This window comes from Chelonoidis abingdonii, chromosome 1, assembly GCF_003597395.2.
Source record: "Chelonoidis abingdonii isolate Lonesome George chromosome 1, CheloAbing_2.0, whole genome shotgun sequence".
NCBI classification, from domain to species: Eukaryota; Metazoa; Chordata; order Testudines; family Testudinidae; genus Chelonoidis; species Chelonoidis abingdonii.
Window position 1 is genome coordinate 263559798 of NC_133769.1, and position 18535 is coordinate 263578332.

General features: G+C 39.1%; 1 protein-coding gene across 2 annotated transcripts in view; it reads right to left on the reverse strand.

Moving 5' to 3' along the window:
* MYO16 (myosin XVI) overlaps window positions 1-18535 on the reverse strand; it is a 650995-nt gene that overhangs the window by 73693 nt on the left and 558767 nt on the right. For both annotated transcript variants that reach the window (XM_075061501.1, XM_075061500.1), the window contains exon 28: window positions 11064-11166. In XM_075061501.1, coding sequence (XP_074917602.1) covers window positions 11064-11166 — 103 coding nt within the window. The remainder of the gene's footprint in view (window positions 1-11063; window positions 11167-18535) is intronic.

The following is an 18535-nucleotide window of genomic DNA, read 5'->3' on the forward strand; positions in this document are numbered from 1 at the left end:
CTCAAAGAGCTTGGCTGGTTTAGCCTGGCCAAAAGGAGGCTCCGGGGGGATATGCTTGCTCTATATAAATATATCAGGGGGATTAACGTTAGGGAGGGAGAGGAATTATTTAAGTTTAGTACTAATGTAGGCACAAGGACGAATGGGTACAAACTGGATATTAGGAAGTTTAGACTTGAAATTAGACGAAGGTTTCTAACCATTAGGGGAGTGAAGTTCTGGAACAGCCTTCCGAGGGAAGTAGTGGGGGCAAAAGACTTATCTGGCTTTAAGACTAAGCTTGATAAGTATATGGAGGGGATGTTATGATGGGATAGTTTAATTTGGGCAATTGATCTTGGATTATCAGCAGATAAGTCTGCTCAATGGTCTGTGAGGGGATGTTGGATGGGATGGGAACTGAGTTACTGCAGAGAATTCTTTCTTGGGTGCTGGCTGGTGAGTCTTGCCCACATGCTCAGGGTTTAGCTGATCGCCATATTTGGGGTCGGGAAGGAATTTTCCTCCAGGGCGGATTGGCAGGGGCCCTGGAGGTTTTTCGCCTTCCTCTGCAGCGTGGGGCATGGGTCGCTTGCTGGTGGATTCTCTGCAGCTTGAGGTCTTCAAACCACAATTTTGAGGACTTCAATAACTCAGTCATGGGTTAGGGGTTGTTATAAAAGTGGATGGGTAGGGTTCTGTGGCCTGCTTTGTGCAGGAGGTCAGACCACGTGATCACACTGGTCCCTTCTGACCTACAAGTCTATGAGTCTATGAGTCTATGGGAGGAAAGAGATAAAGAGGGCTAGAGGGAATGAGGAGGAAGGATGCTAAAAGAGGAGGATTTTAAAAGCTTGGCTGTGGAGGAAAGGGTCAGGGGACACGTAATCAGAGAAAAGAATCTCTGAAGCAAAGAGATAGGCCAGGACAAAGATATGAGCTAAGATTTAAACACACGTGCAATATAAAACAAATAAAGAGCTTTCAAGTCTTTAGGTCTTAACAGGGGCAGCTCTAGCTTTTTTGCTGCCCCAAGCCTTGCAGGCTGGCTGCCTTCAGCGGCTTGCCTGCGGGAGGTTCCTGGTCCTGCGGATTTGGCGGTTTGCCTGCGGGAGGTCTGCTGGTCCTGCGGCTTCGGCGTACTGAATTGCCGCCGATTCCGCGGGACCAGCGGACCTCCCGCATGCAAGCCACCGAAGGCTGCCTGACTGCCACCCTCACAGGGACTGGCAGGGCACCCCCCGTGGCTTGCCGCCCCAGGCACACACGTGGACCACTGGTGCCTGGAGCCACCGCTAGGTCTTAAACAGATATATAAGGAAGAGAGGAACAAAGAAGGAAGGAACACTACAGAAACATGTTCAAGAAGCAAAAAGTTAAAAATAGGAACCTAGGAACAAGAGTTCAGTAGATTGTTAAGTCCAAAGATGACTGTGAAGAGTTACAAAGGGATCTCACTAAACTGAGTGACTGGGCAACAAAACAGCAGATGAAGTTCTGTGTTGATAAATGCAAAGTAATGTACATTGGAAAACATAATCCCAACTTTACATAGAAAATGATGTGATCAAAAATAGCTGTTATCCTTCAAGAAAAAGAACTTGGAGACACTTTGGATAGTTCTCTGAAAACATCTGCTCATTGTGAGAAGCAGTCAAAAAAGTTAATGAAATTATAGGAATCATTAGGTAGGGGACTGATAATTAGACAAAAATATCACAACGTCATGTAAATCCATGGTATGTTCACACCTTGAATACTGTGTGCAGTTCTGGTTGGCCAATCTCAAAAAATTAGAATTAGAAAAGGTAGAGAAGTACAACAAAAATGATTGGGGGTATAGAACAATTTTCATATGAAAAGAGATTAATAAAACTGGGAGTGTTCAGCTTAGATAACAAGCAACCAAGGGAAGATGTGATAGACGTGGCCATTCTTATGTTCTTATGTAATATATTCTGTGACGGCTCCTGCCACTGACAATTTCTTTCCAAGAACAGAATGGGATTATGTGTTTAGACAATGCATTTTTGCTATTGGATTCTTTGCACAAACATTTCCCAATCTAGTAGGGGCATGTTGGGTTCCACCCATTATTAACTCTGTTAATTTTATAGTCTGGCAACTCCTCTTTCCTATTTATTATTTTAAAAACTGTATCTTTATTTTAAATGTCATAAAAGAAAACCAAAGGTGTTAAAAATAGGATATTGAGAAAAACTTTTTGTTTCAAAAACAGTTAAGATTTCTAAGTGACAGAATTATCAATTGATACATTTACAAAATCCAAACATCTTCAATGAAGAAAAAAGAATAGTTACACTGTCTACAAGATTTTATACTGTCTACAAAATAATCAAACACTATATTCATATCAAGTACAAAGAAATACATATTTCATTATAACACAGCCACTTTAATTCTGAGCCAAAAGACATAGTGTTGTTTAATCAGTAACCACCAAATGTAAACAACAAAAACACTGCTGAAATAGAAACATAAAATGTACATAGGTACACACTGGTGTCTCACATGCAGAAGTCCATATGCATAATTTTATCATAAATCAACTATGTTTTACACATTCTATTAAACTACAACTACAAACTGATTTTCCAGAGAGAGCAAAAAGCACAATTAAGCACTTCATGAAAATATCTACTATCTTTTGATAAACATATTGATTTAACATTTATGATTTAATCGTATCACTTAAAAGATTGTATTTAGATACGGATATAACAAAAATGCAGTAAAAACTCTTGAGTCATGAAACATGCATTTCTTTGTACTTGATAAGAGTCATGGACCAAATTGTGCATTATTTTAAATTCCTCTTTCGCCACTCTGCTGGTGCAAAGTGGACTTAGAGCAGGATTTCTCAAACAGGGGTCGCCGCTTGTGTAGAAAAAGCCCCTGGCGGGCCAGGCCGATTTGTTTAACTGTCCCATCTGCAAGTCTGGCTGCTGCTTCTATCAGCTCCTAATGGCCCGGAGCAGTGATCCGCAGCCAGTGGGAGCCGCGATCAGCCGGACCTGTGGATGGGGCAGAGAAACAAACTGGCCCAGCCCGCCAGGGGCTTTCCCTATACTAGCGGCAACCCCTGTTTGAGAAACCCTGACTTAGAGCAATCCTAAACGGGCAGCTGGGGATTCCACTTGTATAAAGATTTAATTAAAAAAAAAAGGCTGAGAACCATAACATTTATAGTTTATTCAAACTGGAGGGGGTGGTATGTTCAGGAACATTGTGGGCTTCTGCTATACCCCCATTAATTTCTATGAGTAAACCTTCAGCAGCACTGAACTCCTGGCAACATGCTTAGGTAATTGTTCAGTACCTGACTCTCAAGGAAGAAAATCAACCATACTGAACTACTAGTACCATTTCCTGCAGGACCTAACATTCCTCTGAGTTCTCCCAACCAACTACCAATTCTCCTCAATTTATGAGATCTGAATGGTATAGGCGTTTAAGTCTCTTGGGAAGAAAGAATTGCTGAGGGCTCTGGAGACGGTCGGCTAGAAGTTACACCAAGGGTTAAAGTATTCAATTAAAACAATGTGCCCAAAAGGTAAAAAAGTTATGATTCCTGTTTCTTACTTAAAATAGTATTTTTAATATACAAAGGTGGAAAGGTCCATTTCAGTGTAGTCTTACTCTGCTGGACTAGCCCTTGATAACTACACCAGTTTTAAATCATAAACCGCTTTTTTGGGAATAAAATGAAAAGTTAGGATGGAGTTTGCAAAGATGCAAACAAGGGCTGTATAAAATGACAAAAAAAGGATTAACTGCAGGCTACTGACATTGGCCAATCAAAATTTAAATTTGATAGTTTTGACTAGAAAGATCAATAAGCTATTGTGTTAATTCCACCTTTATTGAATTTATATTTTCAAGTTCAACTGTGCAGGGAATGATAATCCAAATAAATGAAAGTTTCCTTCTGTCATTATATAGTAAGAACAGCCAAAGATTGTTAGCGCCATATATTTGTCACAAATATTGCTAATAATTGCAAACTGCGTGTTGTAGGAGTAGTGTGTTTCACTTAGTAAATATTCTGAAATATTTTTTAAAAATTGAATTTTTTTTTTAAAAATGAAAATGCTAATAGAATGTGAGGGTTAGAAATCTTTACTAGTGGAATGTGATTACACAGTGGGCTGAAGGCCAGATAGTTGTGCCACACTAAAGTGGATAGTTTAATGGCCCTGGGTTACTTTTATTGAATTTGTCGCAGAATTTACTGGGTCTGATTCTGCTCTCACTAACATCAATGCCAAAACTTCCATAGAATCATAGAAATGTAGGGCTGGAAGGGCCAATCATTTGAAATCTCAAATGAATAAGAATAGTGTATATTGGTTTAGAGATTTTTTTATGGCTGTTGATTAATCACTGTTAACTCATGCGATTAACTCAAATTAATGACGATTAAAAAAAAATCATGATTAATCACAGTTTCAAACAAACTGTTAAACAATAGAATACCAATTGAAATTTATTAAATGTATTGGATGTTTTTCCACATTTTCGTATAGATTGTATTCTGTGTGTATTGAAATGTATATATTATTTTTATTACAAATGTTTGCACTGTAAAAATGATAAACAAAAGAAATAGTATTTTTCAATTCACCTCATACAAGTACTGTAGTGCAATCTCTTTATCATGAAAGAGCAACCTACAAATGTAGATTTTTTTTGTTACTTAATTGCACTCAAAAACAAAACAATGTAAAACTTCAGAGCCAACAAGTCCACTCTGTCCTACTTCTTGTTCAGCCAATCTCTAAGACAAACAAGATTGTTTACGTTTATAGGAGATAATGCTTTCCTCTTCTTATTTAAAGTATCACCAGAAAGTGAAAACAGACATTTGCATGGCACTTTTGTAGCTGGCATTGCAAGGTACTTAGATATCAGATATGCTAAACATTCATATGGCCCTTCATGCTTTGGCCACCATTCCATAATGTGTTAATTACATTTGTGACTGAACTCCTTGTGGGAGAAATGTGTGTCCCCTGCTCTGTTTTACCCACATTCTGCCATATATTTCATGTTATAGAAGTCTCAGATGATGACCCAGAACATGTTGTTCATTTTAAGAACACTTTCACTGAAGATTCAACAAAATGCAAAGAAGTTACCAATGTGAGATTTCTAAAGATAGCCACAGCACTTGACCCAAGGTTTAAGAATCTGAAGTGCCTTCCAAAATCTGAGAGGGACGAGGTGTGGAAAATGCTTTCGGAAGTCTTAAAAGAGCAACACTGTGATGCAGAAACTACAGAACCCAAACCAGCAAAAAATAAAATCAACCTTCTGCTGGTGGCATCTGAACGTATGTTGTCTGCACTCCTTTAGATTGTTATCGAGCAGAACCCGTCATCATCATGGACGCATGTCCCCTGGAATGGTGGTTGAAGAATGAAGGGACATATGAATCTTTAGCGCATCTGGCATGTAAATATCTTGCGACACCGGCTACAACAGTGCCATGAGAATGCCTGTTCTCACTTTCAGGAGACATTGTAAACAACATGCAGGCAGCATTATCTCATGCAAATGTAAACAAACTTGTTTGTCTGAGCGATTGGCTGAAGTAAGACTGAGTGACTGGTGGGCTCTATCATTGTTTTATTTTTGAATGCAGTTTTTTTGTACAGAATTCTACATTTGTAAGTTCAACTTTCACAATAAAGAGATTGCACTACAGTACTTGTATTAGATGAATTGAAAAATATAATTTCTTTTGTATTTTACAGTGCAAAAATTTGTAATAAAAAATAAATATAAAGTGAGCACTGTACATATATTCTGTGTTATAACTGAAATTAATATATTTGAAAATGTAGAAAACATCCAAAAATATTTAAATAAATGGTATTTTATTATTGTTTAACAGTGCGATTAATCATGATTAATTTTTTTAATCAAGTGACAGCCCTAATTTTTTTTACTTGATATAGTGTGCTGACAATGTTTCCTTTGCAGTAGGCAGCTACAGCTTGTTGCATGGCCGCACACTGCTCAAGTATGCATTTAAATTGAAAAGAAAGCCCTATCAAGGGAACAGCACAGAAAAATGATGTGAAAATGTCTTCTGTTAATAAGACTGCACTTTTACAACTCACATTTCAGCAGTTAAGCTAAGTGCAGCAGTAGAAGCGCTTTGTACTGTATGCTAGCTTTAATAAAACAGTTCCTTTTTGTCCTAGTATAATTATCTGCAGTTCAGCTTACCCAAAGAACAAGCAACTTTTCATAAAACTATCAACACTTTTCTAACAAATACTTTCCTTTCAACATGGAAGATGCTGAATCAAGCACCAGCTCATGACCGGTTGATGTTGTTTACTCTTGAGTTTTATAAAACAGAAAATAAAGCATGAATGAATTCTATCCCTGTATCTCACTCATCTGCCTCTGTGATGCAGCCTGCACTATGTTATATTACTGATAGCTCGCAATAGCATACGTGTTTATTCTGACCAGGCTCCAACGTTTTGGGAAATAAATTGTTCAGCGAGTAGGGTCTGGGTTTGTTGTTGTTGCTGGTTTTTAATTATTAGAAAGCTCTCCAAACTCATGAGTTAAATTATAAGCCAGAGAGAAATAGTCAAGTAAAAAAAAAATTACTCATTTTGGGGAGCTTACTAAGAACACAGATTATTTTTCTTACTATCTAATAGCAGTGAGGATCTACATACTCAAACTAGGTGGCATGGTACATTCTAGCAATAAGGTTAAGTAATTTAGTGGGGAGGGATAGCTCAGTGGTTTGAGCCCTAGCCTGCTAAACCCAGGGTTGTGAATTCAGTTCTTGAGGGGGCCACTTAGGGATCTGGGATAAAATCAGTACTAGCTTCTGCTAGTGAAGGCAGGGGGCTTGACTCAATGACCTTTCAGGGTACCTTCCAGCTCTATGAGATAGGTATAATTTATCACTCTTCCACTTTGAAAAAAAGTAGTCCAGAGTGTGCTTATTTTTCCTCTACCACTGAATTTATAGGCAAAAGGATTCTGCATGGACTCCTCCTGAAGGTCGAAACAGCAAACTGGACTTCTATATAGAGTGCTTCCACCAATGTGCATGGGCTGAAATTGTGGAAAAGCAGCATCACTTGCCACATAACCTCAGCCGTGCAGCACACAACGCCATCCACTGCCTCAGAAACAACTCTGACCTCATAGTAAAAAAGGCTGACAAAGGAGGTGCTGTCGTCATCATGAATAAGTCGGACTATGAATGAGATGCTGCTAGGTAATTCTATGATATCACATTCTACAAGCCATTACCCTCTGATCCCACCGAGGGTTACCAAAAGAAACTACACTGTCTGCTCAAGAAATTCTCTAAAGCAGCACAGGAACAAATCTACACAGACACACCCCTAGAGCCCCGACCAGAGGTATTCTGTCTGCTACCCAAGATCCATAAATCTGGGAATCCTGGATGCCCCATTGGCACCCTGACAGCAGGATTGTCTGGATATGTAGACTCTCTCCTCAGGCCCTATGCTACGAGCACTCCCAGCTACCTTCGAGACACCACTGACTTCCTGAGGAAACTACAATCCATTGGTGATCTTCCAAAAAACACCATCCTAGCCACTATGGATGTAGAAACCCTCTACACCAACATTCCACACAAAGATGGACTACAAGCCACCAGAAACAGTATCCCTGATAATGTCACGGTAAGCTTGGTGGCTGAACTTTGTGACTTTGTCCTCACACACAGCTATTCCAGATTTGGGGACAATTTATACCTTCAAGTCAGCGGCACTGCTATGGATATCCACACCAGGATTTTGACAATTTCTACCCCACCATCAACCTGGACCAGTCTACACAAGAGATCCACTTCCTGGACACTACAGTGCAAATAAGCGATGGTCACATAAACACCACCTTATACCAGAAACCTACAGACTGCTATACTTACCTACATACCTCCAGCTTTCATCCAGACCACATCACACGATCCATTGTCTACAGCAAGCTCTAAGATACAACCGCATTTGCTCCAATCCCTCAGACAGAGACAAACAATTACAGGATCTCTATCAAGCATTCTTAAAACTACAATTTGTACCCGGTGAAGTGAAGAAACATACTGATAAAGCTAGAAGGATACCCATGACAGGACAGGCCCAACAAAGAATGTAACAGAAAGCCACTAGCCGTAACCTTCAGCCCCCAACTAAAACCCCTCCAGCGCATCATCAATGATCTACAACCTATCCAGAAGGACAACCCCTCACTCTCTCAGACCTTGGGAGATAGGCCAGTCCTTGCTTACAGACAGCCCCCAAACCAGAAGCAAATACTCACCAGCCACTACACACCACACAACAACAACACTAACTTATCCCTGCAACAAACCCCGTTGCCAGCTTTGTCCGTATATCTATTCAAGTGACATCATCATAGGCCCTAACCACATCAGCCATACCATCAGGGGCTCATTCACTTGCACATCTACCAATGTGATATATGCCATCACATGCCAGTAATGCCCCTCTGTCATGTACATCGGCCAAAGCGGACAGTCTCTACACAGAAGAATAAATGGACACAAATCAGACGTCGAGAATTATAACATTAAAAAACCAGTCAGAACACTTCAATCTCCCTGGACACTCAGTAACAAACTTAAAAGTGGCAATTCTTCAACAAAAAAACTTCAAAAACAGACTCCAACGAGAAACTGCAGAACTGGAATTAATTTGCAAACTAGACACCATCAAATTAGGCCTGAATAAAGACTGGGAGTGGATGGGTCACTACAAAAACTAATTTCCCAGGCTAATTTCCCCCTACCGTTACTCACACCTTCTTGTCAATTCTTTGAAATGGGCCACTCTATTTACATTGGCCTCATTAACACTACATAACTGATTTTCCTCCCTTGGTATTCTACTGTTGGGAATATCCCACTTCCACTTTAACTGAATTGTCTCGTTAGCACTGACCCCTAACTGGGTAAGGCAAGTCCCATCTTTTCTTTTACTGTGTATATATAACCTGCCTACCATTTTTTCCCACTCCATGCATCTGATGAAGTGGGTTTTAGCCCATGAAATCTTATGCCCAAATAAATTTGTTAGTCTCTAAGGTGCCACAAGTACTCCTCATTGTTTTTCCTTTCACTTGTGGTGTCATATGGGGTGGGGGGGGGTTAGTTCAGATTTCCATCACTTTCTTCTAATTCTTCATAGTTATTTGGATTATATATTTATCAATCAATCCGCTAGTGGTCTTCAGGGAATAACAAGCAAGAATGCTGGGGAGGACTTTGCTTTAACTTATTCATGAACTCCTACATCAAATAAGTTTTCTATTCCAACACTGATTCATTTGAAGTAATCACTGCTGGCAACAGGACAGACTAAATTCGTTATACATGCACACCTCTTGTGTGATTTTTTTAGTGATGCAGTACAAGATGACTCCTTTTCTCAAGGCTTTGTTCACTGACATCATCCTGTATTACTAACCCTTCCTTTTCTTTTCTTTCTGCTTCCCCCCACCCCTTGCCTTTTAAAGATTCCTCTACTGTTGTAGCACAGAGGAGGACATCTATGACAACTGCTGATTGTATAAGCTTCCTCTTTTAGACAGTTATTTAAAGTTCAACTTTCATGATTAGTCAAACAAGTCAAAAAATGAAATGAGGGATTATGTAGCATACATTACTCATTGATGATGGAGATGTGGATTCTTGCTTTTATGTCACCTATTGTGCTGGTTAACTCTTGTACTTACCGGGCCTTCACCTACAAACTCACATTCTAACCTTATACTGTGGTTATTTCTCCCCTTCAGTCATGGACACCTCTCTCTCCACTCCCCATAGCTCACCACTCTTTGGGGTATGTGCATGGTGTGAAGGTCATTTATTTGTCACAGCACATCTTCCTTTCCAGTGCTTCTAAGCCACCAAGTCATTACTTCTCCTTAAATTCACCTTAAAAATGTTCTTATCCATGGAACTTATTGTCTGAATCTCTCAAGTGTTTTGTGATTCTCGGTTTGAAGGACATTGTATTGTATACTGTTGTATTTTTGCACAATTCACTTTTCAGCATGTTATATTAGCTTACAGCTGGGACATCCAAAATGTTTTAGAGATCACAAGTTTCCCTCCCTTTTATAGCAGAGATCCTGTTTTATAATTCCCTTTTTACATTCCTATCTTTCAAGGTTTCAGATTTGTTTTCAAATGCCAAGATCATTGTTCTTGAATTGCAGGCATTTACTGCTGGCCAACTGCTTTTTAAATTCTCTTGTTCTAGCACTATTTCTGACTCCCCGTGGAGTTCAGCTCCACAGGCACCATGCAGTGCACTGTCTGACTGGACTACAATATATAATTACAGTTCCTCAGCATTTTCCCACCTTGACGCTTGAAGCTCCAATTAAAGTTGTGAAGGTTAGTGGCACACTCAGTTAACGTACAATAGGTTTTAGATTAGAGGCTGTTTTAATAGAGATCCCTATGGTAAGGGTGCAGGGCATAACCCAGAAAGGCATGTACAACATTCAGGATGAAGCTGAGTTAAGAAATCTTTCTGGGGAAAGTGAAACTATTGAAATATCTTTGTCTTTTTGTCATGTTTCTACCTTTTGGTCTTTCTTATACAGGAGATCAGATCATATAATCTTCTTGCTTTATAACCTAAGAATCTAGACCAGATGCTGTGCTTTGGTGGTAGCCATGCACAGACATTGGATGGGAGAATATGGACATTTTTATGTAATTGGAAAAGCTTTAAGCAATGAAGATTAATCTACAAAGTATGTACACTTAATTGAGCTCCCTCGCTCCCAACAAGAGTGCTTACTGATTTTTCTACACATATTAATGATCACAGCTAATGATGTTCTACTAAACTCAGTAAATCAGATTATTTCATTCCAAAGAATACATGTAATGTCTTACCCACACCAAAAGATCAAAAGGATATATTTTTGCAAGGGATCTGGTGACTCCCACAATGAAAATTACTCCTCTTTCTTGTTTACAGACCTAAACTGATATTTTCGTTATTGCATAAGTCACAAACCTGCCAGCCTTGTAATTTACACTGCTGAAGAACAAGACGACATTTCTCCTTGGCAGATAACTTCTTTCTCTCTCCCAGTGCTGTGTCAGACAAGTTCTTATATCTGCAAAAATCAGTAAAGGGGTAGTTGCACAAGCAGGTAGTTCACAGGTGTATCCTAAAGTTACAGAGTATTGTAAATATTTATTGCAATTGTCAGTTGCTATCTCAAGTTTCCACATAGCTTAGTGTTCTAAGCACTGAAATTGCAGCTAGTATTCCTGAGTTCAAATGCTAGACTAGAAAATGTTTCTGCAGCCTTTGTAAATCCATTTACTAGATCTGCAGAACTGTCTATGTATACAAGTTTTAAACGGCTGAATGTACCCTCTTATCAGCTCCCAGTAGTGATGTTGGAAGCTAAAAGTAGCATTTACTTCTTGCATGTTCTTTTGGAGTTTCATCTAAAACCTACTGCAGTGGAAAAAACTCTGATTAATTTCAGTATGCTTTGGATCAGGTCCTGGGAGGGGAAAATATTTTTCCAGCAAATCTCACATTAAAAGATGGATAATTAGTAAGAATTCATTTGGAAGTGACATGGTTAATAAGTGGCTGAGTTTTCTACCAATCTCAAATTAGTACATTTTTTCAACAATTTGAGGTTTTGAAAAACATGACTTATAATCAGAGACTCAAGGAGCTCAATGTGTTTAGTTCATCCAAAAAATTGTCTGTACCTATTTTCAAATGATTCTCAGTCTATGAAGCTTTTTTTTAGAGATAGCAAACTGAATTAGCTTGATTTCACGTGTGATATAGTACCTTGTTAAGCACATGTAAAAAAAAATTCTGTGTCAAAATGTAAAAGGACAACACATATCATTAACATATCAGATGCCTTCCATTCTGAATGCAGTGTAGTTGTATTGGTGTTGGTCCTAGGATATTAGAGGAGACAAGGTGGGAGAGGTAATATCTTTTATTGGACCAAATTTTGTTGGTAAGAAAGCCTGTCTTTCTCACCAACAGAAGTTGGTTTAATAAAAGATATTACCTCCCCAAACCTTGTCTCTCCTATTGTGAACTGCAGGTCACATTATTGTCTAAAACATATTGTAGTTAGCTTGGTATCCTCTAAAGGCAAGTGTTTTTATTTCCTCCTGGACAGCAGAAAATCATTTTATTTTGTCACACTCATTATAGACTAGCTGATAATACTGCACAAATATTAAATTGATGGTGCAGGTATCATAGCTTTCCTATTCAGATTTGAACCTTAGCGTTCATAAACTGAGAAGCTAGCATGAACCCCTCTAAGCTTAATTACCAGCTTAGATCTGATTGCCTGCCACCAACCAGGAATTCCAGTGCCTGGTACACTCTGGTCACCCCAAAACCTTCCCTGGGGACCCCAAGAACCCAAATCCCTTGGATTCTTAAAACAAGGAGAAATAAACGATTTCCCTTCCTGCTCTTTACTTCCTCCCAGACCGCCCCTGGGTATAACTAGAGATTTCCCTGTTTTCTTCATCTTGAACACAAACCGAAGGAATGACCTTCCCCCCTCCTTCTTTTTCCCCCTCCCAGTCTCTTCCGGAGAAGAGATCCGTTAATCCTGCACAAGATTCTATGCACCTCCCGAATAGACAGAAAAGTCACAAGTTTTTAACAAAGAAAGCTTTATATCAAAATAGAAAGAAAAGAATAAAAACTGATTCGCATTAAGTTGACCTAATTACCGGTGTTGGGTCAATTACTTAAGGAAAAATATGAATAAACAGTTCTTATTCAAAGGAAAGATATCCATTTAAAACATTTCCACAACTAAACAGCTGTAACTACAACAAAAAAGAAAAAAACAATAACAACCATTGTTTTTCTACTCTTTGACTTATACTTTGAAAACTGAAGATAGAAGCTTGGAGATAGAAAACGATCCCTCTCGATAGCTGAGAGCGCAGACAAGTATACAGACCCAAACGATGGTTGTAGCCGCTCGCCTCAGCAGCTTTGAAAAATCCTGTTTCCTGATTGGTCCTCTGGTCAGGTGTTTGGTTCTCTTTGTTAACCCTTTACAGGTGAAAGAAACATTAACCCTTAGCTATCTATTTATGACAGCAGGTTTATATACGGATGCAATTTAATTTACTCGGAAACATCAAGACCTATCCAGACTTTGACTCCGTGGAAATATAACCTGAGAAGCCTCTGCAGTCACAGAGGTTATTCTCTGTACACATGAAGGTCTTCCCCCATAACAGCAGCCTGAGTCCAGCCTTATGCAGACACACATACCTGACCCAACTGATTAACATACCATACAGCCATCAGGCTTGGGAGAATGACCTTGAGGGACCTCATGAGCATGCTCGGTGCTCCTCTGACATCCTAACTTGGGACAGGGGAGGAAGGATATTCAGCCAGCCAAGGAAAAAATCTTTTAAAAGGGCTGGGTGGCATCTCTTTGATGGCTCCAAAACAAAGCTATCACCCATACAAATTTAAGGGATCCACTGGATCAAAACCAGCCACCACTAAAAAGGTAATTAGGAGGTAAGCGTTCTCTTCAGCTGGAGGCACCATGACCCTTCCTGATATTTTTCCTGAGGAAACAGGTCAGACCATTGGTAGCAGAGTTACTCTCTTTATCTCCAACACCCTCTCCCCTACCTCCCACTTGCCCCCATCAATGAATCTGGATGGGATTTCCCTAAATATATGTTTGTTTTATCAGTGGGTTTAGCTCTGTGCCCCCTGAGCGCACAGCTCCATGATTCCCAAACACAAAGAATGAGCAAAGTGTTTTGTTCCTTGCAAAGCCAGCTGATCAGTCTGGACCAGAAAGCAGCCACCATACATGTCACTCTGGGGTTACTGCAACTCCTCTCAGTCCCCGTAGTCCTCATACCTCTTCTGCTACTATTTGTGAACAGAGCTCTTCTTTGCAAGCAGTGGTTTTGTTTGTTTGTTTGTTATGGAAGCTTGACACTGTTACAGCAGTTTCAGGAAGCTTGTAAATATGGGGAACTCATTCCACTAAGCTCTTCACAGATAAACACTTCATCTTATCATTTTCTTCCTCACTTCCCCCTCCGTGCACAACTGACAAGATCCAAAATGATGATGTCTTGGGATGGAATATTCCTCTGGGTCTATGTTACAGCATAGTAACCTAAAGTAATATTCTCAAATATTCAATATTCTATTTACACAGAAATCGCACACAGACTGTGTCTGTAATTGTAGCTCTACACACAGAGAGTCTTCACTCATTTGAAGTCTTCACAGACTTGCTTTCAATGGCACCACTTACGGAATAAGGTACCAGTCAACAGGAGCAAGAGTGACAGAATCTGGCCCTTACACTGCAACAGAAAGAACACACAAAATGGAGCACATGGGGCACAAAAATTAGGAATCCCAGCTCAAAAGCTTAAACACACTGATTAGACTTGTTTGAGCTATGTCCACGAACATTTAAAAGTCTTCTACAAAAGAACAATTATTTGTGCCACTTTCCCCACCACTTCCTCCTCTTTTAGAGCTAAGGTAGAACTGATGTGATGAATTTGTCAGTTTTCTCTGTTATAGCCACACATATTCATACAATCCCAAGGTTTCAATTATAAAAAAAAAAAATTCTTTGCTTCAAAGCAATTCTCTAGTCTAGATCATTTCCTTGTAGTGATTTAAATGAGGAAACTCCAGCATGGCATGCAGTTGCTACGTGATAGCTAAGTTAAGTGATGTATTTTTAAATAACCAAACAGTTGTGGGGGGTATTGGGAGGAGAACAAAGCTGCCACTCTAATTCTTCAAGCTGCCATTTCATTCTCTCTTCTTTTTTGTTTTAATATATTCTGTTTGCCAATTTAGCATGACATTATTCTATTGCTTCTATTCAAAAGATAAATCACGGCAGAAAAACAATCAAAATGAATTTGTTTCTCATGTTTACATTTAATAGTGTTTAAAAAGAATGAATTACCATCATAAAACAAGAAAAGCAGGTAGCGCTGCATTGCTGAATTTCAACGATCCCTTCCCTGGGCACACTCTTTCTCCCACAGCTAGTATTGATCTGGACATCTAAGTGACTGAGGAAAAATGCAGGAATGGATTTTATGCATCAGACTGCAATGTCAGTAAAATTTAATATTGGAGGGGGCACTATCTGCCCTATCTCTCCACACCAGACATTTAGAGGGGTCCAGTGTGGGATTTACAAGGCATCAATCATATATCCCATAACTGAGGGTAGACTCCCCACTGCCTACGCCAAGGATTCAGCTTGCTCTGCTGAATCCTCACATCTCCCACCCTCCCACCCACTCTGCCAAGGGACAAAAGTTATCAAAGATTCTGATCTGACAGAGCAACATGTCTCTTTTTTGGCCCGAGACCTGAGATCCACCAGCAAAATCCCATGTCTTGTATTTTCTGGTTGCTGGCCCATCAGCCTTTTATCCATACTGGACACTGGAGGCGCCAGTGAATAGCTTGCTTGCATCCCCCACCCAACATGGCCTGGTATCTCATGCTTACTTAATTTAAACTCTACCTAATCCAATGCTTTACGTTCTGAAGCCAAAGTCTGCCCTAGCACCTGACAAGTGCACTTCATTGCCCCGGAAAAACTCAGGCCTATTGACCATATGTCCCTGTTCTTCATCACCAAACCATAGGTTTTCATAAAGACTCTGGTAACCTTATGGATCACATTCTTGTATGCTCTCTCCATGCAGGCTTGGTTGACAGCAGCCTGCCAAACTTACCTTGCAAGCATCTCCAATTAAACCAGTCTTCTGTTTGGCTATGATTGCATAAACAATTCCACATCTCTATGAATCCTAATTCTTAAACTGAGTCCCTAGCATATTCCAAGATTATTCTCACCAAGGCATTAGGTGGTTGAATGGTTGTGGGAAGAAAGAGCCAGTGGTATTGCATCTCTTTGACTGACCAATGGTAATGAGGCACTCAGGAGGAGGAGAGGCCTATCCCTGTATGGTATCAGAGGGGTAGCCATGTTACTCTGGATCTGTAAAAGCAGCAAAGAATTCTGTGGCACTTTATAGACTAACAGACGTTTTGGAGTATTCACCCACGAAAGCTCATGCTCCAAAACGTCTGTTAGTCTATAAGGTGCCACAGGATTCTTTGCTGCTATCCCTGTATACACTCCACTTTATCCTAAAGGTGTCTGGCAGCTTGCAGATCTAATAAAGTTTCCTATTTATTAAATCAGTGGATGGTAGTAGATTGATGTATCACATGGCTGGATTACTTCTTTAGTTTGTTTGTTTAACTAGCACATTCTTCACAGTCAACACACTATTTTTCTGTCAGACATGAGCAAGATATAGTCTTTGTTTGTAAAACTTTCAATGTGCACTCAGACCTCGGGAGTCTTGTTTATTTGTTTATTAATTTATTTTGGAAGATGGGAGGGCCAGATAGGATTTGTACTGGAAAACCTATAATGGACTACCTAACATTTCTCAGTGGCTTCTCTACTGTGAAGAGGATCTCTATGCTAGACCTGTCCTTTTAAAGGAAAAGTATTGAAAAGATGTTTGGAAAAATCAGGAGGTAATAGAGATCTTGTAAAAATAGCTCCCAATAAGAAACAGGAGGGAACCTTGGTGAAGTTTAATCATATAAATAAAAAAATCACTGGGTCCTGATGTTATTCATCCAAGGATGTTAAAGGAATTAACCATCTAATTTTTGAAAACTTATGGAGAACTGGGGTAGAAAATGCAAATATAGTATACCAATTTCCCAGAAAAGGAAAGAACAATTATTCTGCCAATTATTTTCTGGTAAATCTAACATCAATCCCTAATTATATTGATGGAATAAATATTTAAATAAATTAAAAGAAAAAATAAAGCTCTTGAGGCTTAATAGATCTATGAGAAAAAAGCATCATGAATTCAAAAAGAACCAGTCATACCAGGTAAATTCAATTGCTTTGTTATTGTTTTTTGGCTTGGTTGGTTTTTGATAGAATTACAAAAATATTAGATGAAGGGAATACAAGTGATGAAATATATTTTGTTTTGAGACTGTTTCATGAAAACTTAAAGAAATAGTTAATTTGTTTTAGAGATGCATACACGTACATGAATTGCAATCTGCCCAATATACTGGAAACAGAGTAATAGCAAATGACAATGTAATAAAGCTTTGAAGGGAGATACCTTTGGTAGCGGTGCTAGGCCAGGGATCAGCAACCTTTGGCATGCACTTGTCAGAGAAATCTGCTGGCGGGCTGGGCTGGTTTGTTTACTTGCAACGTCTGCAGGTTCAGCCGATCACAGCTCCCATTGGCCTCAGTTCACTGTTTCAGGGCAATGGGGGCTGTGGGAAGCAGCATGGGCCAAGGGATGTGCCAGTGGGGCTGCAATTGGCGGAACCTGGCAGAACAAACTTCCCATCTATGACCCTTGTCTTGCATTGGACCCTTGGACCCTTGTCCATTCCTGAATCCACAAGGAGCTCAGGTGCCTATGAAATTGACTAGACTGAAATAGTCTTCCAAGGGAAATAGTCACTTCGGACATTTTAATCTAAACTGGATGAAAAGTAAAAAATATAGCAAATAATTACTCAATAAAATAATCATGCACTGGTGTAGGGGTGAGTTCATGGCCTTTTCCATCTCTAATTTTTATAATTTTATATCAGGCTTCACCATCAGCAACCATCACAAGACATCTGAATTTCAATCTCTGGAGAGAAAATATAACTAAGAAGTGTATCTTAATACTAGAGCATCTATTCATGCACTTCATGTAATTAAGAAAGGGTTTCCTCATCTCAGACAATGTGGCAGCAGAATAATAAATGGAATTCTAAATTATATTTTCAGCTCTTGAGATTAGTCAATTCAGCTTTGCAAATAAAAATGAATTCATAACATCTGCTTAAAATTTGCATTACAATACTTTCATGTTCTTTTACTTAAAGCTGACATTCCCATTTCATCTTGATAATGCAATATAAATTATTATATTTATTAAAGAGATTGGCAAAAATGACACATTAAATCAGAAATGTCCTAGCATAAAACATACATACAATCAGGTGGGCGAATAAAAATCAATGATTTTCTGAAAAAAAAAATCAGATTTTTTTTTTAAATCAGATTTTTTTCAGTGGTGGTGATTTAAATTTTAATAGGTTTTTCTTTTAAAAAATAAACCTGTTTAAAAAGAAATCTGAATTTAATACAAAAGTGCTAAGGCCTAAATTTATTATAATCTCTTAAAACATGTACATAAAATATAAATATGCTGAATGGACCAGCCTCTCTCAAAAACTCTCAATTAAGGCTACTCTTCTACATAAAGAAAGAATCAGGGGAAAACCATAACTTTTGAGATCAAGCTTTATTAATATGGCTTTATAAAAATGTCCTGTATTAAGGGCTTGATTTCGTGTGGGATGCGGGGGGCAGTGCTACTGGGTACAAAAGACTGACA